This window comes from Mercenaria mercenaria, chromosome 8 (assembly GCF_021730395.1).
Source record: "Mercenaria mercenaria strain notata chromosome 8, MADL_Memer_1, whole genome shotgun sequence".
Classification (NCBI taxonomy): Eukaryota; Metazoa; Mollusca; class Bivalvia; order Venerida; family Veneridae; genus Mercenaria; species Mercenaria mercenaria.
The window spans coordinates 45,285,765-45,311,770 of record NC_069368.1 but is presented as its reverse complement, the minus strand read 5'-3'; the positions used below and the strand labels follow the sequence as shown (position 1 = coordinate 45,311,770).

Below are 26,006 nucleotides of genomic sequence, written 5' to 3'. Positions count from 1 at the left end.
AAAGAACTATTGGAAATCTTAATAAATATTACTGACGTTACTCTTTGTTTTCAACACAGAAGTTGATTGCATTGACAAAAGACGTACATTTTCTTAATGAATATTTTATTGTATAAGAATCGAATGAAAAAGTCAACAGAAAAGAAGAGGATAAGTTTTAAAAAACGCAGCACCCCCAAACCCCAATCCACAGTACGTGGACGTGCAAATCTTAGCACAAACACACGCACGTACGCATGCACGCACAAATAATTCACACAAGGACAAAACAAACAAATGAAAGAACACAGTGGTGCACCACCTTGGAATGGTAATTGGCAAAAACACCTCTAAGGAATTTAATCATGTTTGTTGTGCGCACTTAAGAAACTCCTTGGCGTCGTATAAAGCAACCAAGTCAAATGATAACAGGTTCAATTTGATTGAGTCTGTTCATAAGAGGTAATAGATTATTCTACACCCCTCACGCCGTCTAGTAATGTCTTAAGCTGAATTCTATTACACAGATACTGTCTAACTTCGTTCGTTAGATCTCGCAGAGCCCTTAGAAATTGGTTAAGGCACTCAGTAGTTCGAGCCAACCCACAGTTTCTATTAGAGCCATATCAATAAGGTCGAACTTCCTAAGAAACATTCATGACCTTCTGAGATAATATACTGCATATCACATTATGTATATCAATTTATGAAAATATGGAAATGTTATAACAATATCTGATTTTATAATATTGTTATATATGCAATTAAAATGATCGGAAACACACAATTGTAATGAAAAGGCAACATTTTTGTATGGTATGTTAAGTAAGCATGTATGAGTCTGAAAGTCAGACATACAGACAAACAGACCAAAAGGCAGACAGACACAGACATATACCTGCATTTTTACTCAGTTAATGTATACATACAACATAAGGATATGCAGTTGTATTTTATTAATTCCAAATCAAGTTCTGACAGGAATCAGTAAACAAAGTATAAAATAAATCGTTTAAAACATATCAATCGTAGATAAACCTGTTATGAACACATAAACAAAGTATTAACCCTTAGATTGTGTTTTAATAATTAAGTTGTGACGGTAAGTATCTTGAAAAGTTGAAAAAAGCATCAAACAGTAGGATAAATGAGCATCATCTATCATCTTGGACGATGAAAGAAATGTTGTTGAAACTGTTGATTACGTGTTAGTTAATACGGTGACAGCGACCAGTAAACACAGTTCCGTAGATATTTTAGTTGATGTCCGACACGCACCTTTTACTGTCCGGGCGAAAAGGTGCTATCTATACTTTCATACACTCTTTGAGACCGGAGGTGCGGAATGAGAGTTCCAGCAATCATTGTTTTAGCGTTCCAAGGTAGAACTATAAGTATTATAGAGGGATATTGCCTAGACTGATCGTGGAGTACCAGCGAAGGGAGGTATTCGAGCGATCCGATTTCAAGTGAACGGAGTTGGACTGCATAAATTTAAAGGACCACAAACATAAGACCACTAAGTCCAAGTACAAGGACATTTTTACGGCCGCATTACGGCATTAAGGACTGATTTGCGTTAGTTAAAAATCACGCGTCCTAGCAACTGCGTACGCGGAAATCTATTATAAAGATAAATTGAAATGAGGAAATGATCTAAACGATCAGACAATTTAACAACACTAAATTGGCTTCATTTATTTTTTCATGTACAAAACAGGCCTGGGAGATCCAATGGATTTTTATGATCGATTTGATGAAGAAAACCTTCCTCAAAACACACCGGGTGCAGAGGAACTATTATGGACGACTCCTCATGTCATCAAACATATTCAGCCGAATGTTAAACTGTTGCTTATTCTTAGCGACCCTATAGAAAGGTACTGTTTATCATTTTAGATAATTAAGAAAAAGTTTAAAGGACTTATTCACAAATGATTTCTTTATATTTCAAAAGAAAAATCTATTCAAAGGTATAATTTAAGAGTGTGAAAGTAAAAACTTACCATTAATGGAAATGTCAAACTCATCAATGCATTGTTCATTGGATGGTTAATATTCTAGCTTGTATTAACATGTCCGACAAAATTAGCGCGTAGTTCACATGAAAATGTGTTTCAAATAAACAAGCGCTTCTGAAGTCCTGAACTTGAATCACTGCACATGATTTTTAATATTCAATTTTAAAATACATCGTTTAAATGATATGTAAACAATGCAATGCGTATTCACTAAAACCTTTCCGTAGATTATGGTTATTTCACCTCTCATTTTAACTCATATATTCAATAATATTCTCGTGATCACTCACCGTTTGTATTTCGTCGAGCACTCTTTTCCTAAAAAACATCTGAAATTATTTAGTAGAAGATGATTAACTTTTGGATAATCCTCTTTCAAAGGTGTAGAACAATCTTCTAATTATATTTGTCTCCGTAAGTGCGGGTTCAGGCACAAAAAATCCTTCAGCGACTCAGGTATTCTAATTCCCCAAAACTAGGACCGCTAGGGGACATGGTCAGTTTTTTTTCATATATGTATATAGTTGGAACTTTACTTGTCGACAAATTGATTGTCAAATTATTAGGGATGGGAACGAATATTCGAATATTCGAATATTCGAAAATCGGTCGAATATTCGAATATGAAAATCAAATTCGAATATTCGTAAATTATTGTATTTTTTTTTCGAAATAAGTATCATTGATTTTGGGCAATATGAGCATGCTATTTCTACAGAGTAAAACCATGTCATGTTAGTTTATCGCGTATCAAAAGATGTCCAATTAACAAGAAAATAGCAATGCATAATTGGCAGGGGCCATTGTTACGGATTAACAGTTTGCAACAGGCGTCAATGTGTCAGATGCATGTCAAAAGATGTCCAATTAACAAGAAAATTGCAATGCATAATTAACAGTTACGCTACGGATTAACAGTTTGTATTAGGCGTAAATGTGATATTTTTTTAAGCTTTTGTTCATTTTTATTGGCGCCTGTTTTATGTAACAAGTTGTAGATTTTTTTTTTCGAAAACAATACCAAACTTGTAGATATTGTCGATCTTTTCACAATAATTTGTACGACGTTTCAGACCATCCGCAGAATCGGTTTAATCGCCGTATTCGAATTAAATTTTGAAGTAGTTAATAATTAAATCAAGAAAAACATGATTGATGCATAAGTTCATGTTGACGGAGGTTTAAGTCTGCCTTACTTGCTTTTTACACGACGATTTTTACACGCCAACTGAAATTTTTCAAAATGGCGGCGGTAATACAACAGCGCGTCACCTGTTTAAATGGGACGACCTGCTATTTTTAGATAAAATTGCGACGGTGTAAATTATAATCGTTTTGATTTTTTGTATCATTTTGAAGCTAATTAATTAATGAATTAGTTAAATATGTTCATGATTATACTGACAGAGTCGTGAAATAAAACGCTAGGATCGGCGGGTTTTGCTATGTATAGGATCGGGTTACCCGAAACAAACATTTTGTTGCCCTTATTTACGATCATCCACGCTTTAAACAAATGAATACGTTGTGTATATGCCAATCACTTAATAAGAATTTAAAGCTTCCATTAAAACTAACCGAATATTCGAATATATTCGAATATGGCAAACCGAATATTCGAATATTGATTTCAGTATTCGTTCCCATCCCTACAAATTATTGAAATAAATTCACACAACTGTCCCTTTGAGCGATCCTATATAAAATTTGTTCGTATTCATCTGATTGGTCTAAAAACACGACTTAAGGGGAGGGGTGGTCTAGTGGATAAGGTGTCGGCAACTCAATCCAAGGGTCGCAGGTTCGAGTCTCACTGGGTCACAACCATGACTTCTCATATGACACCAGGACTGGTTTTTCATAGGAAGAGGACTTGAGAATGGTTCCAGTAAGCTTAAGGCTTTCATCACAATCGAGCTAAAACAAATTAATATAAACTAAAAAGCACGGCCTCCAGATGGCATAGACACCACTTATATGTACATAATGGGAACGTTAAAATCTTTTTCAAAAATATGCTTACAACGGGCGCGTTTACTTTTCCCTTTATGCATTTAGTGGAAATGAACTGGTGGATTGTTTCTTTTCAAAATAATTTCACACACTTGCTCCTTGTATGCTTGTTCCAAGAGTGTTCAAATTATTCTGAATTGTTACAGAAACATGGCCGCCAGAGCTAAAAAATACACTTCGTAAACCGCTATTTGTTTTAAAGCCATTACATAGGACTGATTTTTGACCAAGCTTATTCAAATTATTTTGATTCGTCAAAACCGTGGATGCCAGAGCGAAATATAGAAAAATCTTATTATCTCCTAAAATTTGCTAGATTTTGGAATACTTTCACAGGAATGTTCTTAAAATTGTTAAAGCCATCTTAGTTTGACAAAACAATATAAAATAAAATAAAAAAAAAAACAAAAACAAAAACACACACACACACACACAAAGAAAAAAACAACATGACAACAATCTCTTGGCTTTATGGAAGAAAGAAAATACTCTTCTTTGAATCTGCATGCCAGTTTTTAAAGAAATATGGCAGAATTATTTCTTTGGCGGCTCTCTAGAAAAACTGTTACCTTTCTGTAAGTTGACCTGATGTAAGCGATATAGGGCCACATGGCCCTTAGAGGATTTGTTTTCTCTTTAATTTGCAATTTATTTCAGATTGTATTCACATTATTTCCATGGCCGGTTTGGCAATTCTTCATTTACTTTTCACAATCACACTGTGCAGTCGATCGGGATGTTGCAAGAGTGTTTCAAGCTACATTCTACAAGACATTGTTTATTTTCCAAGTCAGTGACAGGCAATTTGAAGGTAATTTCCAATTTTTATTTATTTTTATAATCAATAGTAACATCCGCTGTGTTGCTTCAAATAAAACTAACTATATATAGTTTCGTCTTGCAAGTCGCGATTAATACTTAATGTCGTTTTGATTATTATCTTACTACACATAACTACACATATATGGAAATGAAAATCACATAATTTTACAGTACAGGATCCATGCTGTTCGCTAACAGTTTCTCCAATTCCAATAGGCTTTAAAAGCGAACAGCATGGATCCTGACCAGACTGCGCGGACGCAAAGCCACTATGTTGGTTTTCTCATGGCACGACTCATTTTATTTGAAGAAATTGAGAAACTTGAAATTAATCCAGACGTAAATTCTTCAACCAAATTCAAATTTATGAAATTACATATGCAATTACTTTAGAACAGGCTGAGAATATTATTTCTTCATATATACCTCTAAGTCTTTGTTGTGCAGCATTTTCTAAACCTTTAGTTATTTTGTCAAACTAGGAATAGTTCAGTTACACTGGTAAAATTGAGTTGTAAAAACATAAAAATGGGACATTCTGTCTGTTTTGGACAGTCAGGAACAGAATGAAAAAGCACTTAATTGTAATGCATCAAATGAGAATATTTTTTACAAAAAAGGCCAAAGTAGTTTTAAACTTTTCAGATAAACTAAAACTTAAATGTTGTTTTAAACTATTGGTAATGTATTTCTAAAGTAACTACCAGGAGTAATAACTATTAATCAGAAACATCGGTTGAATTGTAACTTACTAGTGTTCTAAAAAGCAAATCTGAATTTTAATGAACTTATAGAAATTTATTTGGTTAGATGGAATCCTTAAAAATTATTTATTCAGTCTAACATTGTATATAGCTGTGAATGTGTAAGTCCTGAATCTGAAGGAGTCCGAGGATATTGCATAGTAAATAGGTAATAATTCAAACTTTACCATCATATGAACATTTAAAATAATGATATATGCACATGGATGTCTGTAATTGTATATCTCTTAATGTGTTACCTAATTTAAACTAAGATATAGCTACTTTTGAAGGACGGTTGAACTGTCCATAATTTTCATTGGATATGAACAAATTAGATGTCATTTATAACATTGCATGCAATGATTTGTTACTTTCTTAAAGTGCCACCTATAAATAGTCAATCCCTAGCTGGAAAGACCCCTGTTGATCTTGAAGTCATGATTTTTTACAGATTGTTTTTCTCTTAATTTAAAACGGTCTTACAATAGTTGTTCCCCTCTTGCGATCCATGATATCAAAGGTTTTGTAGGTAAGTACATGTAGGGAAATATTTTTAAAACTCATTTCTGTTTAATACAATGCTAATTAACAAATAATCAAAATATGCCATGTGTAATATAAATTTTTGCTCAGTCTTTATTTCCTGCACATTACTCGGTAATAATACCTACACTTTTACAGCACAGCGGAATTACTGGAAAAATATGACCGAGACCAAACTTTTATGATTTAGATAAAGTTATTACCCAAAATGAATTTGTATAATTCATACCAATGCATTTGTGTCAATAAGGTGATAAGTCATTGACAGTACAGTCATCTGCTGGTAGGGATAAGCGACAGTATACACATTTTATCTTTGCTCTTCATAATGTATGAATGTATGTACTGAAAATAAAAGTAAAATGAAACAATATATTAACTAGGACTTAAAAACAAACATGACATTCAACCCTATCATTTACTTAGTAATGCTTTATACAATGTAATTAATAAACAGGAAAAATCAACAACAACACGTGTAGCGTTTGTTCATAGATAACTCCTAACTCCCAATTCAGATTTGCTTTTTTTATACAATGTAACATATAGTAAAATTCAAATACAGTTTTCATTTCATCATCTGATAGTGAACATGCAACTGAAAGGTATTGCAAGAATGCTTTTAGACATGACTGAGAGGATGGTTGAACTGACTATAGATGTGAAATGTAAAATCTATTTCTCAACAGTGAACCACAGTAATATGTGCTAAGTAAGTGAACAGAATGTTTCTCATACATGTGTGCATTCAAATACTAATTACTCAGTTAGTTGATGTTTCATAATATTAAACAGTCATATCTTTTGAATTGGTATTTCTAATTACTTTCCTTGTTTGCAAATGTAAGCGTATTATGAGGACACATGCCTTTGGGAATTCTGCTCCTGCAAGAGTGGAAAAAATATGATTTTTGACATATTTGTCTGTTTTTTCTTTTCAAATATCTATTTTCAACTTGTCCGTATAATGGTTATATTGTACAATATGGCGAACTTCTATTTGAACGTATGGGCTCTGGTTAGAGCTGCGCAAGTCAGACTATAAGAATTTTTCACTCGTTGATAAAGATGGGAGGTAACTGTTTAGGCGGTAACGAGGCTCTTGCCGAGTTACCGACTAAACAGTTACCCGAGTGCCGGATATTACCATATTTACCCGCTGCAAGTGATTGATTCTTTTATTTGCATGCCTTATTCTTCAATTTGTAGAGTATATAAAGAAAAACGAAGTTTTTTCTTAAAGGCGCTATTTTGTTATAGCAGCGTTTGAATTTGCGCATTCATTCATAAATTATAGCACGCAAGTCATCTTACACCCCTGGGTGTAAGATGAGTATTTCTAGCACCGGAAAAGCTCGGGAAAATTTTACCGCCCCTGCCCTGGCAAATACCAGACAACTCTGAAAAGAATAAGATTCTTATACATCCTAAAAATAACATTGCTTACATATTTATATACATGTATATGACAAAATAATTTAAGTAAGGGCAATTTTTGTATGCAGGGAGAGAGGGGGGAACTAAACAATATTTCATTTAAAGAAATTAACAACGAGGACTACAATTCCATCCCCACCACAATTTAATTATAAATGCTGCCCTACCTGCTAGCAGTACAGATACATAAGCCAATTGTTTCTTTTATATTTTTGCTTAATCTTAAATTTATGTTCACTTGGTTTACTTGACCCAAAAGTATTCTAAAATCTGAAAGAAATATACCTGTAATGTTTCATATTCAGTATTTTTACATTATCACAGTAAGAGAAAAAATAACAGTGTTGAATTGTCATCGGTACGAAATCTTAAAATTTGCAGTGGCTAGGGGTCCAGTAACCGAACCTCTAGACAGCATGTACAGGAAAATTTGAATATTGAGAACGGTATTTACAAAGCGGAGACATATTTTATCTTTAAAAATGGGAAATGATTTCAAAAGTTTGCTCTCGTACTATTTTTCTCGTTGTTTACATTGTAAGTGACAGGAAACATAAGTATTTATAATTCTTTAGGCTCAGGTGAAATTACAATCGCAAATTCGGTAAATAATAAATAGCAATTTGTACACCATAGTCGGAAGCTTTTATTAATTTCTTATTTGTCTCGGGACTGATAAATTACAATAATAAACTTAATGTTTTCTTTAGTATTGAAGGCATGGATTGTTGCTCATGAATAGTTGAATTTGTTTTACTATTTGATCTAGTAAATATATGACGGTGGCTACCCGAAATCGCTGTTAAAATTTCATATTATATTCCTCTAACCTGAGTCAGAGCTACATTTGTAATTATAAATAAAACACTATTTTAATAGAAAATATTCATTAATTCATACGTATGCATACGTTCATACATATGCATTAACGACTATTCGTCCAGATAATGTTACACACCCTCACAATCGGTAGATCTACCAACAGAAGTATAAAATACATAGCTATTTGATCTACCGTTATTTTTTCTGTCAGAATCTGATTCAACAATTTCCCTGGCTTTCTCGAACGTTTTTTTTCCAGTTTATCAATGCTACCATCAAAATCGCCGCAAAAATACTTACAGCTGTAATCTTTAAATAACGTCTTTAAAATCAGTGTTCAGCTGTAAACAAATATGGCGTCGTAGGTTTGTCTGGTAACCTAGTTTTCGCTCATTAATAGGTTACTGCAGTCAGAAAAACACAACAAAAATATATATCATACTGATTGAAAAATACGTAAAAAATTGTATTTTTTTGACGTTCGACAGTTTAATTGTATGAGATTCAGGTGTCATTGATCCAGTGTTAATTAACATTTTCAGTAATCTTAACAATACTGTGTAATAATAATACTTCTACTATATAAATAAGACCTAATGATAAATTTATCTGATTTTTAGTGTGAATTAATAAGGCTATTCAATACATGTAATAATTACGTTGGAACAATAGTTTGCTGTACAAAGTAGGTACAGCCACATACTGATATGTACAGGTTTTTCCTTGTTTGGCTAGGTTATGAAACAAACAAACTACAATGTTATCTTTATAATTTCAATGATTGTACGTCTTTGTATATATGTAGAGATTACGAGCAACAAATAGGTTTTATTCCAGACATATATGATGCAAATATTCTTGTTTAAATACTCTCACACCACTCAGAACACTGGCAGGTAATTGTACGGTTCAGTTTCGTCACATGTAGAACATCCAGTTTTGCACAACAATACTTCTGCCTGTTAACGCCAAATTTCACAGCTGTTAGGAATTGTAATTTAGAACATTTGCTTAAGCCGAGGCTAGGGGCATCTAAAATGATACAAGCAGACATTTAAGACAGCATCAAAACAGTAAAGAACGTGCTTATCGAACTACTACTAATTGCTTAGAAATCAAAATAGCTATAAAAAGTATCAAAGTTTGAGCAAAATAAGCCTTCTTCTCGTGAACCTCTTTAAGGATATTCACTAAATACTCTCTCTCTCTCTCTCTCTCTCTCTCTCTCTGATTACGCTTGGTCCCTTTTAGAGGTTTCAAGAGCTGAAACTGACGTTAACTTTAAAACAGCCTTTATTCGTTTTCATACTAAACAGAATTATTGATGTCTCGGGACTTACGTTACCGGAAACTCGAAATTGTTCTAACCCAACCTTTATCGATCAAACAATATCAAATGGTTCAGATCTACGTGAGTTGAGTGGAGAAAGTTAGCAAATTTAATAAAAAAAAGTTATTTATGGTGTTCATTGGATGGATTAATTAACCTGCTTTTTACGCATATTTTTTCACAGGAAAAACTTTCGATAAACTTGCATATATTATCGGTAAGAACCGAGACTTTACTACATTTCATTAACAAGATATGTGTCACTCAAACGATACATAATATGTAATCATTGTTTCAAAAATAGTGTTGAATCATGACAGATACTGCAAATTCTAGGATCGTCCATAGACACTATCACTTAATTGTAAAATGAGCCGCAACATGAGAAAACCAACATAGTGCATTTGCGACCAGTATGGATTCAGACCAGCCTGCGCATCTCTAATTGCAATAGGATTTGAAAGCGAACAGCATGGATACTGACCAGACTGCGCTGATGCACTATGTTGGTGTGGCTCAAATGTATTTTTATATAATGTTCTTTTATCTTGAAGCTTCACCGATTATGAAACAGAAGGAGTAAACGACTTTGTGGTATTAGTTTATCTGTAATTATATTTAATAAATATTATATTCATACCATAATATCGGAATAGCAAACAAAACACAGTGAAATACAATATTGAATGTAATCATCAAGTAAATCTGAGAAAAAGATTTACTTTAAGTGTTTATTTTTCTTTTCGTATAAGTTTGACGACTGTGCAAGTATATAAAGTCTAGTTTTGTTCACATAACATGACGATCACAATTTCAATGAAAGTCATTTAAGGGTACATTTATATCAACTATTGCCCTTTTAAGAATACTAGTAACCCTCATGCCAAAGAAGAATATTTTTTGTTGGGGTTTGGGCGGGATACACATTAGCAAACAAATATGTTCAAAGTAAAAATTATTCAGAAATGTCAACAATCAGGCTAACATTATTTATCTGTACCAACCACTGGCACTAAGCCAGAAATAAAATGACACTGTAAATGATAATACTCTACACGTATGTATAATATAATAGTCATGGGCATGTCAGGGAAAAATATATACCCGTTTCAGTCTAAACATACACAGGCTGACAAATGGATACCATAATGCATATTGAAAAATTAATAAGTTTTCTTCTGTCGTACACCGATCACTTTTTCTCAGTTTTTCTCAAGTTTAGTCAATGTTGCAGATTTTTCATGGACAATGTTTTCAGTCAACAGCTAGTTTAGACGACAATAGGTATTTTGATTGGCTGATATGATGGCAAGAGATACTTTAATTAACTGATGTAAACGCTTTGTCAAACTTCTTTTCAAAATTCAAATACAAATGCCATTATATAGTGCATAAACTATTTCAAAAAATATTATATTGCGCTTCACATAGTCATAGGCTATTTACAAAGTCCATTCTATAACATGCAGGCATTTAAGCAGTTTAACCATAGAATATTCTAAAGAGGTACGTTTTCAGTTCTTTTTTGAAAGAGTATACATTTTTCATAAATTTAAGGTCACTAGGACGATTGTCCACCTATTTTGGTCCAACAAGAGCAAGGATCTATCTTTTTTGTATCTTTTCGTTTGAAGATCTGTATTTTCTTTGAGGACACGTAAACAAAACACTCAAATAAGATAGAGTTTTTGAACATAATTTTAGCCATTACAGGCAGCTAATGAAATTATCTTTGAATTTCTGTTGTAGGATGACCATCTCGAGCATTGGTAACAATTCTGGCTGCTTGGTTTTTCACTCTCTGAAGTCTGCTGATCTGATAGGATGGGATATCGGTAAATAGACCATTGCAAAAGTTAAGATGAGAATGAATAAATACCTATGGACTTTTGTGACAGATGTTTACGAATGTCTTTTAGATTTCTTAGCTGGACATGTAGACTGGCTCCCGTCCCTATGTTTGTTTTTATTCACATACTATTAAGTTTTATTCATGAAGAGGGAAGTTACTCTAGCAGGTTGTTTCTACGTTGACATTTTTATTGCCCCTGGCTCCGAACATATGGTTCAGCCATCAGAGAAAATGTGCTATTTCAGAGGCTTAAAATTTTATTATAAAATGTTTGCACTATTTATATAAAATCAACCATGCAGCCAGGGAGCCAGGCTACTGGACATGCGCAGTTAGATATTTCTTTCTAAATTCTTTCAATAAAACGTGTACGCTTAAATATGTATGTGCAAATTTCCTGGAAATAAAAAGCACATCTCGAAAAAAAATCATTATGATAATGTTTTCAGAAAATTGCATTGTTAGTTTGAGTGAAATTTTGCTGGAATGTTCAGAAGATTATTGTGAAAGCTATCAAGCATGTTGTGACAGTTTCAAGCATTCATGTTAAATTTTGCGCTAAAACACTTTGAAGAAGTAAATTAAAAATCTAGAAAATATCATGCATTGCTGAAAAATGCACATATTACAGTGTTATCGTGATAACTACCTAGCTATCTTGTGGCGGAAATATTCCACCATAGTTACAGTTAACACCTTTCTTCTATTTATCAAAACTACCAATTTTATTCAATTGATATTTTTCTTGCATACTGTATCTAACCTTGGCCCAATGTCAGTATTTCTACTAGTCAGAAAAATTCTTAGATTATTCGCAGTTCTATCCAGTTTATAGCGTATATATATAAATCACCAGAGGACTATGTGCATTGTATTGATACACAGTACGTTGAATCCTTCAACAGTGTCTGATCCTAATGCCTGCATCATATTCCATGACCAACGGATAGCATTTGGCAATGTGGAATATGAGCGGCGTATTACAATGGCCATAATGGACTGGAACGAAAATGTGGACAGGGAATTCACATCACTTACAATGTGGAAAGACGTTAGAAATCCGAGACGACAGAGAGGATCAAAGAATCTGAAGACAAAGACATTCAAATTTAAGGAAACTATTTGGTAGAGAATAACTGACATTCTGTATAGAAAGTGAATTCAACACAATAATTATATGACAGGAATAACAATGACTTGTATGATTTCGAAATGGAAATAAAAACACATAAAAACCTAACTTACTTTTTACGACTTTAGAGAAAATTCAGTGTAAAAAATATTAAACTTCAGAACTATTAAAATGCACACTACAAGTACTTTAAAGGATATTCAAGCAGGGGATTTACAAGTTATGTTATGATTTTAGAAAATGTTTTGTTTATGCGCACGTTCTTATACATATACCCTATTTATTATTTCATCAATAACATGATTCAATATTTACCAGTATGAATCACTAGTGGAACAAATGTAAATAGTATGATAAACAATGTATGCAGAGGTCAAAATTTATTAAAGCCATGATATAGACGTGCCATAGGGAAAACCAAATTATGGGTATGGACCAGCATGATCAGTACCAAGTAAGCCAAAACGCGGTACAAATCTTGTAGTATCCTCACTGTCCCACATGTTCATCCATTCCAATAGGCTTTTAAACGAAAGCATGAGCCACCACTTTCGACACGTGCCAGCGAAGTTGGGCCATGTGGTCCAACCGCGCATGTATTTTCATGGGTCATATAAAAAATAATTGCCCCTTATTAATTGATTTGCCTCCTTAATGTACAGTATGACTACTATTCATGTTACACTAACTGATAAAGCCTAAAAGAAACGTTGTTATTTAAATTATATACAAACATTTTGAAAAACTTATAGTGTGCTTTGCGAGCATGAATCAGACAGCTGCCATCGGCAGCGTGGGGGTACATTGTTCGTTTAAAACCTGGAATTCAGAATGTACACACGGCTATCGCCTGGGCCAACTGCCGATGGGGTGACATGATCAATGTCCAGCGCATACCCACTATGGTTTTTCCATGACGCATCATATCAACTATATTCACTGAGTATCTATAACCTGCAGAGCAGAGATCTTACATGCATGAGTAATACTGCTGATAAGCCATTGCCTACATACCTGTCCATTCCATGACGGTAGTTGCTACCGGTTTCGTGTGTTTAAGACTTTTTTTCATTCTGCGATTGACTTTAGAAAAAAAGCGTTAGAGATTTCTGTAAAAACCAAATATGCATTGTTTTGCATTAATAAAGAAAGAAACTCACAGTACAGTTTCATATTTAGAACATTTAGAAAAATAATTGATGGAGAAACACTAGTAATTTTACCCGCTGGATATGGAAAGTCATTAATTCATGAAGTTTTGCAGAAGATATCGATTAGTTATTCTTAATTACAATGCTATCATCAATACTAGATACCTGTAGAAAAAGAGTGACCAGTAGGTCTATACATGTACTTATTTTACACTAGAACTGGAATTATTTGTGCTTATGTGTTGTGTATTGTTTAAACCTTGATAGTTGAAGGTTAAACATGTTATGTTTGGTAATTGACGATACGCAAGCTCTTTGCTTTTGAGGATTTAGACAATTTTCTGCAATTTATGTTGTGCTACATTTCTCTTAGGGAAAGCCTGGCTATTTTTAGATTAGCATTCGTGCGGTGGATCATGATATTGATACAGAAATCAATTTGTACGCTTATAGTTGGCTTGTTACTGGACGGATCAGTGGGACAGACTATCAGTAATTTGTAACATATGATCTACATTGTTCTAACACCAAGTGGTTTGTAATGTATGATCTACATTATCTTAAAATTGTTTTGTACGGTATACATTGTCTTAGCATCAAATGAATGGTTTGTAATGTATGATATACTAGTACATTGTATTAACAACTAGTGGTTTGTAACGTATCCACTTCTCGTTCGTTTGAATTTTTTCTTACTGAAAATCTAAATATGAAGCTTGTAATAAGACGAAATTACAGACATAGTATTTGATGCGAAGTTGAAATGAGCCGTGCCATGGGAAAACCAACATAGTGGGTTTGCGACCAGCATGGATCCAAACCAGCCTGCGCATCCGCGCAGTCTGGTCAGGATCCATGCTGTTCGCTTTTAAAGCCTATTGAAACTGGAGAAACTGTCAGCGAACAGCATGGATCCTGACCAGACTGCGCGGATGCGCAGGCTGGTCTGGATCCATGCTGGTCGCAAACCCACTATGTTGGTTTTCTCATGGCACGGCTCAAATGATTTCATGCCATAGCGTGTAAGCTTTAACTTTCTTTTATATGTTAGCATATTATGCAATATAGTAGTGGATACTTTCTCTCGCCACACATGGCAGTATTAATAACGTTTAGCGGACAGACAGCGAAACAATAACATTAATTGCACTATTTCTTAGAATGATGCAGTTGTCATCCCTACAAACATGGAAAATAAAATATGGGATCGTTATCACTGGAGTCTCGCTGCTGGTGTATTTAAGATCCAACAACATGGTTTATACATCTTTTGTTTCTATGCCTGACCCATGTGCTAAACCTAGAAGGAAATCCAGCGTAGAAGATCTTCTCTGTATGGTAAGTTTAGGCTGAGAAATATGTATGTATGTTTATGTTCGTAACTTACGTCGTTATACTAAACAAACTTCCATAATAGTGAGGATCGTACAAAAGGCATACATTTGCTAGTGATACAGTTAGTGATCATCCGCCATAATGCCAGAGACTGAGGCCCTCGTGAGTTATTGTACAGAGAAAGCAAATGGCGGTATACTCAGCTAAGACATCATTGCAAGTCCTGTAAAATAAATCATTTCAAGAAGTTTCAATAAGTATTTTTCTGTTATGATGTTGCTTTGTGACGTTCTTGTACTTAAAAGTACCTTTTACCTCCTTGACTGAATCATGTTTCTTTCTATCATTAGTACAAATTTTTACGATTCTGGTAAATATTAACGTAAATGTTCTCTTTAGTTTTGTAGATGAACAATAATGGAAACTGATAAACGGGCTCAAGATAAACAATCATACATACTGCCAGGAAAATAAATATTATAAATTCCCTTTCAGGAACCTCCACATTTTTTGAAACAGTATAAAAACCCATGTTGGATATATAAAGAAACATTTCGTTGCCTGCCGTATTTTCACCTGATTGGTAATGCTAAATGCGGCACTACAGATTTCTTCAAACGGATAAATTTACACCCAGACATACTACCAAACAGTGGCATCTTTCACAAAGAGACTTTCTATTGGTCAAGATCAAGATTACGCCTGCGTACGTTTGTAATTTAAATTATTTATTGGTCTTCCAGTTTAAAATCACGACTATTTGCAAATAAGATCATGGATGAGTTATGTAAGCCAAGAACATCATGGCTTATATAATTAACGTTTGCAAAACTTGATTAACCACTTAATGCATATAGAAATAATACGTCAGTAACTATTTGTATTTGACTAATACATTGGGGTAATTATATCAGTAGCTCGATCTGGGATGCTGTATTCGGCTCGAGTGGATTTTTGCCAGATCGGATCTCACGAGGTGCGCAAGCGTTATTGAACGAAATCTTCAGAATGTTTCGGCAGCATACAATACGGAAGATACAATACGGAATTTAAAAGGTACAATATGGAATTTTTTCTGCCTGTTCATATCTTATTGGGAAATACAAGCCGATCTTCTTACAGAATCCATATAGGTATTTAAAAATAGGGTAATCATAACAGTAGCTCGATCTGGAATGCTGTATTCGGCTCGATGGGATTTTGCCAGATCAGGTCTCAAGAGGCGCGCAAAATTCCCGTTTTGTACCTCCCGTACTGTATGTTGCTGGACTACTTTCATTAAATATGCATTAGCTGACACAGTCACAAATAGCGCACACAAAAACACCACTCATTTCACTTTAACATTAGCAGACATTTAAGATTTCGTTCGATTTCAAAGGCGGAGGTATATAATGAAAGGGTCCGATGATTACAACAGTAGCTCAATCTGGGATTTTGTATTCGGCTCTCGTGGATTTTGCAAAGACGCATGCGCGCCCCGTGAGATTTGATCTGGGAAAATCCACTCGAGCCGAATACAGCATCCCAGATCGTGCTACTGTTACAATAACCGTATTATATTATATACCTATATAAATTCTGTCAAAATTACGGCTTGTTTTCACAAGTAAATATGAACAGGTAGTAAAGATATCCGTATTGTGAACTTTGTATTGTATATTGCCGGATTACTTTCATTTAAACGGGTATATGTAGTAAAATGACTTTGAACTATTTGAGTTTGTTAAAATTTCAATATGTTATTTATAACACTTTTGCCTTAATGTGTAAGAAATTGGGTAAATATAGAATTATGAAAAATATCTCTGGTTGGGCAGGTGGTAGGCCTAATGATAAGTTTCATTTGTTTTATTTGGTACATGGAAACTGTTTCCAAGAAATATAAATCAAGGTAAGGAGAAATCAATATAAAAATCATATTTATTTATATTTCGCGAGTCTGAACAACATATGATAACACAGAATTATAGTAACATTATGTTTACTTACGATTAAAGATGTTCACGATGATTCTACTTTAAGTTTATATACCCCTCTCCCACCTTTTATTGCTCAAAGTTATGGTGAACATCCATAATATACTTGGTCAAAAGGAACCACATATTACGATGGACGCTTCGTTGAATTTTATTTCAGGTAAATCGAATGGCGAGTTTGTTCCACTGAAAATATTCGAACATTTTACAGATTTCTTCAGAGGTCCTGACATTAGAGAGAGCGCCACTAAAAATGGATATCATTACAAAATAACAGGTAAACATATAACTCTGTATAATGACATTGCTTTCGTGTACCTAATTCTTCGGGTTTGTTCAGAAAAAAAAACTGATTTCAGATGGCCCAGGACAGGCTGTGTTGTTTGACATTATTTTTGTATTCACTGATTTTCAGAAAATTCGCGAGAACATGAAAGAACTATTGGAAATCTTAATAAATATTACTGCCGTTATTCTTTGTTTTCAATACAGAAGTTGATTGCATTGACAAAAGGCGTGCATTTTTCTAATAAATATATTTTGTATAAGAAATTAATGAAAAAGTCAACTGAAAAGAAGAGGATAAGTTTTAAAAAACGCAGCACCCTCAAACCCCAATCCACAGTACGTGGACGTGCATTTTTTCTAATAAATATATATTGTATAAGAAATGAACGGAAGAGTCAACACAAAGGAAGAGAATGAGTTTTAAAAAAACGCAGCACCCCCAAACCCCAATCCACAGTACGTGGACGTGCAAATCTTAGCACAAACACACGCACTTACGCATGCACGCACAAATAATTCACTCAAGGACAAAACAAACAAATGAAAGAACACAATGGTGCACCACCTTGGAATGGTAATTGGCAAAAACACCTCTAAGGAATTTAATCCTGTTTGTTGTGCGCACTTAAGAAAATCCTTGGCGTCGTATAAAGCAACCAAGCCAAATGATACCAGGTTCAATTTGATTGAGTCTGTTCATAAGAGGTAATAGAATATTCTACACCCCTCACGCCGTCTAGTAATGCCTTAAGCCGAATTCTATCACATAGATACCTTCTAATTTCGTTCGTTTGATCTCGCAGAGCCTTTAGAAATTGGTTAAGGCACTCAGTAGTTCGAGTCAACCCACAGTTTCTATTAGAGTCATATCAATTAGGTCGAACTACCTAAGAAACATCCATGACCTTTTAAGATAATATACTGCATATCACATTAAGTATATAAATTAAGGAAACTATGGAAATGTTATAACAATATCTGATTTTATTATATTGTATTATGCTATTAAAAATGATCGGAAATACGCAATTGTAATGAAAAGGCAATATTTTTGTATGGTATGTAAAGGAAGCATGTATGAGTCTGAAAGTCAGACATACAGACAAACAGACCAACAGGCAGTCAGACACAGACATATACCTATATTTTTACTCGGTTAATGTATACATACAACATGAGATATGCAGTTGTATTTTATTAATTCCACTTCAAGTTCTGACAGGAATCAGTAAACAAAGTATAAAATAAATCGTTTAAAACATATCAATCGTAGATAAACCTGTTATGAACACATAAACAAAGCATTAACCCTTAGATTGTGTTTTAATAATTAAGTTGAGACGGTAAGTATCTTGAAAAGTTGAGAAAAAACATCCAACAGTAGGATAAATGAACATCATCTATCATCTTGGACGATGAAAGAAATGTTGTTGAAACTGTTGATTACGTGTTAATACGGTGACAGCGACCAGTAAACACAGTTCCGTAGATATTTTAGTTGATGTCCGACACGCACCTTTTACTATCCGGGCGAAAAGGTGCTATCTATACTTTCATACACTCTTTGAGACCGGAGGTGCGGAATGAGAGTTCCAGCAATCATTGTTCTAGCGTTCCAAGGTAGAACTCAAAGTATTATAGAGGAATATTGCCTAGACTGATCGTGGAGTACCAGTGAAGGGAGGTATTCGAGCAATCCTATTTCAAGTGAACGGAGTTGGACTGCATAAATTTAAAGGACCACAAACATAAGAACACTAAGTCCAAGTACAAGGACATTTTTACGGCCGCATTACGGCATTAAGGACTGATTTGCGTTAGTTAAAAATCACGCTTCCTAGCAACTGCGTAAGCGGAAATCTATTATAAAGATAAATTGAAATGAGGAACTGATCTAAAACGATCAGACAATTTAACAACACTAAACTGGCTTCATTTTTTTCATATACAAAACAGGCCTGGGAGATCCGATGGATTTTTATGATCGATTTGACGAAGAAAACCTTCCTCAAAACACACCGGGTGCAGAGGAACTATTATGGACGACTCCTCATGTCATCAAACATATTCAGCCGAATGTTAAACTGTTGCTTATTCTAAGAGATCCTATAGAAAGGTACTGTTTATCAATTTAGATAATTAAGAACAAGTTTAAAGGACTTATTCACAAATGATTTCCTTATATTTGAAAAAAAAAATCTATTTAAAGGTATAATTAAAGAGTGTGAAAGTAAATACTTACCATTAATGGAAATGTCAAACTCAACAATGCATTGTTCATTGGATGGTTAATATTCTAGTTTGTATTAACAAGTCCGACAAAATTAGCGCGTAGTTCACATGAAAATGCGTCGCAAATAAACAAGCGCTTCTGAAGTCCTGAACTTGAACCACTGCACATGATTTTTAATATTCAATTTTAAAATACATCGTTTAAATGATATGTAAAAAATGCAATGCGTATTCACTAAAACCTTTCCGTAGATTATGGTTATTTCACCTCTCATTTTAACTCATATATTCAATAATATTCTTGTGACCACTCACTGTTTGTATTTCGTCAAGCACTCTTTTCCCAAAAAACATCTGAAATTATTTAGTAGAAGATGATTAACTTTTGGATAATCCTCTTTCAAAAGTGTAGACCAATCTTTTAATTATATTTGTCTCCGTAAGTGCGGGTTCAGGCACAAAAAATCCTTCAGCGACTCAGTTATTCTAATTCCCCAAAACTAGGACCGCTAGGGGACATGGTCAGTTTTTTTCATATATGTATATAGTTGGAACTTTACTTGTCGACAAATTGATTGTCAAATTATTGAAATAAATTCACACAACTGTCCCTTTGAGTCATCCTATATAAAATTTGTTCGTATTCATCTGATTGGTCTAAAAACACGACTTAAGGGGTGGGGTGGTCTAGTGGATAAGGTGTCGGCAACTCAATCCAAGGGTCGCAGGTTCAAGTCTCACTGGGTCACAACCATGACTTCTCATATGACACCAGGACTGGTTTTTCACAGGAAGAGGACTTGAGAATGGTTCCAATAAGCTTGAGGCTTTCATCACAATCGAGCTAAAACAAATTAATATAAACTAAAAAGCACGGCCACCAGATGGCATAGACACCACTTATATGTACATAATGGGAACATTAAAATCTTTTTCAAAAATATGCTTACAACGGGCGCGTTTACTTTTCCCTTTATGCATTTAGTGGAAAGTCCTACTGAAATGAACTGGTGGATTGTTTCTCTTCAAAATAATTTCACACACTTGCTCCTTGTGTGCTTGTTCCAAGAGTGTTCAAATTATTCAGAATTGTTACAGAAACATGGCCACCAGAGCTAAAAAATACACTTCGTAAACCGCTATTTGTTTTAAAGCCATTACATAGGACTGATTTTTGACCAAGCTTATTCAAATTATTTTGATTCGTCAAAACCGTGGATGCCAGAGCGAAAGATAGATTATTATCTCCTGAACCATTTGCTAGATTTTGGAATACTTTCAGAGGAATGTTCTAAAAATTGTAAAAGCCATCTTGGTTTGACAAAAAAAACAAATTAAAAAAAAAACAAAAAAAAAAAAAACACACACACACACAAAGAAAAAAACAACATGACAACAATCTCTTGGTTTTATGGAAGAAAGAAAATACTCTTCTTTGAATCTGCAGGCCAGTTTTTAAAGAAATATGGCAGAATTGTTTCGTTGGCGACTCTCTAGAAAAACTGTTACCTTTCTGTAAGTTGACCTGATGTAAGCGATATAGGGCCACATGGCTCTTAGAGGATTTGTTTTCTCTTTAATTTGCAATTTATTTCAGATTGTATTCACATTATTTCCATGGCCGGTTTGGCAATTCTTCATTTACTTTTCACAATCACACTGTGCAGTCGATCGGAATGTTGCAAGAGTGTTTCAAGCTACATTCTACAAGACATTGTTTATTTTCCAAGTCAGTGACAGGCAACTTGAAGGTAATTTCCAATTTTTATTTATTTTTATAATCAATAGTAACATCCGCTGTGTTGCTTCAAATAAAACTAACTACATATAGTTTCGTCTTGCAAGTCGCGATTAATACTTAATGTCGTTTTGATTATTATCTTACTACACATAACTACACATATATGGAAATGAAAATCACATTATTTTAAATATATCCTGGTCTTTTATATTCAAATACTTAACATAAAAATCTCTAGCCTCTAACTTCTCGGTGATCTGCCTATCCTGTTATATGTGTTTCCTCCATTTCTTTTCTAACATTTGATGAAAATATTTACATAGATCTAAATCAACTGTCTGAACAACTCAGCAGATTGATATTCAGATTGAAATCTAAGTCTTTCTAAACATACCATACAACCCCGATTTAAGACCGCCCCAAAATTAAGACCTTCTCGTTATGAAGACTTTTTCCAGAACGGATATCTTCTTCTATATTTTAATGCTCTTAAATGTAATTAAAACAGACTACCTCGCTATTTGATAGTTACACTATATTTTAGGTGACACATTGATTCAAGTAATAAAACCATTTTATTTTACCTTTTCACTCCCGATTTTATCAGGTCAGTAGAAAGTAAGAGGAATTTTAAGTCCTATATAATGTAAATGGTGTTAAAATGTGTTCTTCAGGTAAAGTTAGTTTATGTGTAATGTCATGTATGTCCCAATAGCCTTTTCATTTGAAACGAAATGAATGAGTAATAAGATCTGTAAAAAGATCCCCTGGAAGCATAGAATGCAGCCAAGCAAAATAGTAGAAGACTCGGTTTGATTGGGTCTGTCTCACGCCCCTAGCACCGGTTGAAGAGGAATTGTATTACATACTCCTAGATATTGAATTGACTCCCTGATCTCAAAGTACTAGAACATATAAAAACGCTGAGTCCAAGTACGGGAAACATAATACAATTATTGACTCTTGAGCCATTTGATGATATGATATTCACCGGAAATGGACAGTTTTGACCGAGGCTATAGCCCCTTTCCGCTGAATATCACATCATATCCAATCGCTCAAGAGTCAATAACTGTTTTATTATATGGGTTTAAGTTTATGAATGAAGAACCAATATTTGTTGAAACATATTCAATGTTTGAAAGTAACAATAACTGTGTGAAAACTTATAAAACACTTAAGAGCTTCATGTCAGTTCAATAACAATCTAATTTTAGAAAGCGATGTTTAATGGGGAAAACCCACTAACCATTAAACATGAAATATATTTTAAAGACGATGAGCGGTTTCGGCCAATGAATTACAGGTTATGTTTAGAAACTACTAGGGTCCCTGCTTTTACTTGTAAAGCAATTAACCACATCACCATAGCAGTACAACTCCTGGCCCCTGTAGAGTTACTGGGCCATAGGTCATCACAAAAGTGATATATTGTGATGTTTTTGTATCTGGATCATTTTAATATGTACATGTACTGTTACAGCTTGAGTCTGGTAGATGAAGGAGGTTGTTGTTAACAATTATTCAACATTGTGTAAATCTATTTTTAAAAGACATTGTTTATAGTTTAAAATTGTGGTAAATAAAAACTTCGAGTAGAATTATTATGCATTTTGTATTACTGAGTTTGATATTCTATATCATCTGAACATATAAAGAATACTTTTTACATTAATTTCCATATTCTATTTCCTACTTAAACTGGCATGACCAAGGTCACGCATTGTGCATCGTGTGGATTTTTAAAAAATAGAAATAAACAGTACAGGAACTTTATGCATTTTCTTTTTTGAGGCTATAAAATAAAGTGTTACCTATTTCAGACGCCGATCTATGCAAGCTTTGATGTAGTTCATCTTAGGGAATGGTTAAAAGCGTTTCCACGGGAACAAATCATGATATTTAGAACGGAAGATTTCTCAAAAAATATTCAAGGATATTTGATTCAAGTTTTTAAATTTCTTGATATATGTAAGTATTTCTAGATCGAGTTTTCATTTTGTTGTATGTTAGACGAAAAAATCATTACCTGTGGCTTACATTTTGCTATATGCCATTTTTATTTATGCCATTTAATTTACGTCATTTTTATTTGAATAAAACTGCAATAAATATCACTTTGAAAGAAATGCATACATAATAACTAAATAACTGTTTTCTGAAATAAATGTATTTACTTTAATAAAAGAAAAAGCATTTCCTTTCTTCTTTGTATGTATCGGTCTTTTCAGCTGTACCAAACAACACGATTTTGCAAAAGATGTCATCAATGCCACACTTCCGGATAACATCTGGCAAAGTTAAGGCTGGACCTATGTTACCTGAAACTCGAAACCTGTTGAAAAAGTTTTTTCAACCCTTTGTCAGTGAGCTGGCAGCGTATCTCCATGACGACAGATATTTATTTTGCGACACAAACTTTTGTTGAATGGTATTATGTTATGGCAAAATATTACCGATTCCTATTATCGTTATTTTCATTAATTTCTTATAAAATTAACAAATCGTCTGACGCAACACTTGCAAATTTATAAATATCCTTAAAATTCTAGCGAGTGCATTTTTGAAAGTTTATATACTTTTAGTACAAATGTTGGCATTCAGTAGCTTTGCATTATCGTAACCTACAAATTTATTCTATTTACGATCTATCCGTATTTTAATCAAGGAAAATATATCAATAAATAGCTTAAAAACGAGATTAAAAACGGCAATTTTATTTTCAACTACTACAACAAGAATAAAACAATCAGCATATGTACGGTAACTGGTCTTAATTTTGTGAAAATTATCTGCGCCACTATTTGCTTGTAACCTCAATATATTTTAAACATTTGTTTTTCTTTTATTATTATTATTGTTATTATTATTATTTGTAATTATATCACTTTTGATATTTGCTCAAGTTTTAATACTATGAAATTCAAGTATATTTGACAACATAATGTGCTAAAAGTGTGGTAAATGTCAGTATGGGATTGAAAACACATTGTGCTAAATGTGGCAAATTTCAATATGTAAATGACAACACACTGTGCTAAAAGTATGGTAAATTTCAATACGATATAGATGATAGGCTGTGCTAAAATTTTGGTAAATTGCGCAAACTTATCGTAAATAACATTTAACGTATTAGCAAATAAATGTTGCGTTATATGTTTGTTAAATGTCTTAATTTTTCATTTATTTGTATTGTTTGATAAACAGTGACGCTATATGAATGTCATGTAATTCTGCAAGACGTAAATATAATAATTTTATGTTCATATAACTGAATTTTCTGACCATTGTGCTATGCATTTAGAAATATTGTAGTAATGCATGTGTAAATGTATTAGTAGGCTAATCATGTTAAATGCAATATTGTTTGGACAAGATAAGTTGAAAAAGATTCAACACATAGCAAATTCTATCTTATTTGTCCATGAGTTTCGCATCATGTACATGATGGAAAACCGCAGCTCATGTCCTAAAGTACCTGTTTCAAGAACACACAATTGTCAACTGATGCTTTTAGCAGGGGAAGTGGTCAAATTTTGTTGTAACAGTAAAAGGATATTAAAAGAAAACTGAATGATGAAAATGGGTTAGAATTTTTACTACCAGGTTTATATCCCCGTAAATACATAAGCAATAACAAGCAGACAAGGTTAAGCGTAAAATAAAAGAAGCACACTAGAGCTGCGTCCAGGCACAGTCAGACACAAAGACAGTTGTGGGGAATTAAAACATATGCACCAAACTGTCACTCCTTGCAGAGTCACAAAAATATAAATGAAATTCAATTAGTACCCTTCATAGAAATCTCTAACACAAGCAATGATTATATAAAATACTCTTGTAAATAACTTTTGAACTAAATACGCCTGTATTCAATGCATTTACGTAGGCAGAAAAACCAGAGAAATATCTTTGAGGGCCCAACGAAACAAATCAGGAGACAAATTATTTCTTTTGGCTTTAATAATTGCTGATAAAAAATGATTGAAAATGAATTTGGGAAATATTCTGTCAATACAATCTAACAGGAAAGCGTTGCTTAATTGTAAAAGAGATGAACACCAGACTTGTTGTATGTCTAAAGATAGTTGGGTTATAACATCTTTTTTATAAAACGTTTTATAATTCATCAAACACAACGTATCATCAAAGTCTGTATATAATTTCCCCTTTAAAGTCAATTATTGATTATCAGACTAGATTAATTTATTCAGTTTGAGTAAAGACAGACATAGGCAGTTCTGAAAGTACATGGCACAAATTCAAAAGTAAATGGAAATTCAGTGTACGACAGATACCTATGGAAGCCCTGGAAGGACGATTGATTTCCGTACTTCCCACTTCTGACTTCAAACTTTTGCACTTCTCACTTCCAGCTTCTTGACTTCCTACTTCCTACTTTTAACTTCCGCACTTCTGACTTTTAACTTCCACACTTCTTACTTCCGACTTCTTGACTTCTTACTTCCTTCTTCTAACTTCCGCACTTCTGACTTCTAACTTCCGCACTTCTAACTTCCAATTTCCTGACTTTCGACTTCTGATTTCTAACTTCCACACTTCTTACTTCCGACTTCTTGACT

The 26,006-nt window shown here is 33.6% G+C and overlaps 1 protein-coding gene across 1 annotated transcript; it reads left to right on the top strand.

Moving 5' to 3' along the window:
- Positions 1-21,161: 21,161 nt before the first annotated feature.
- Positions 21,162-24,679, top strand: LOC128559172 (carbohydrate sulfotransferase 15-like). The gene is made up of 3 exons (XM_053550382.1): positions 21,162-21,433; positions 23,247-23,394; positions 23,655-24,679. Exons 1-3 carry the CDS (start codon positions 21,359-21,361, stop codon positions 23,849-23,851), a joined length of 420 nt encoding a protein of 139 aa, XP_053406357.1. The 5' UTR covers positions 21,162-21,358; the 3' UTR covers positions 23,852-24,679.
- Positions 24,680-26,006: the final 1,327 nt, after the last annotated feature.

Coding starts and splice junctions, on each gene's coding strand:
- LOC128559172 (XM_053550382.1), top strand. CDS start 21,359: ATGTTGCAAGAGTGTTTCAAGCTACATTCTACAAGACATTGTTTATTT. Junction 21,434..23,246: donor CAGTGACAGGCAACTTGAAG/GTAATTTCCAAT, acceptor TACCTATTTCAG/ACGCCGATCTATGCAAGCTT. Junction 23,395..23,654: donor TTTTAAATTTCTTGATATAT/GTAAGTATTTCT, acceptor CGGTCTTTTCAG/CTGTACCAAACAACACGATT.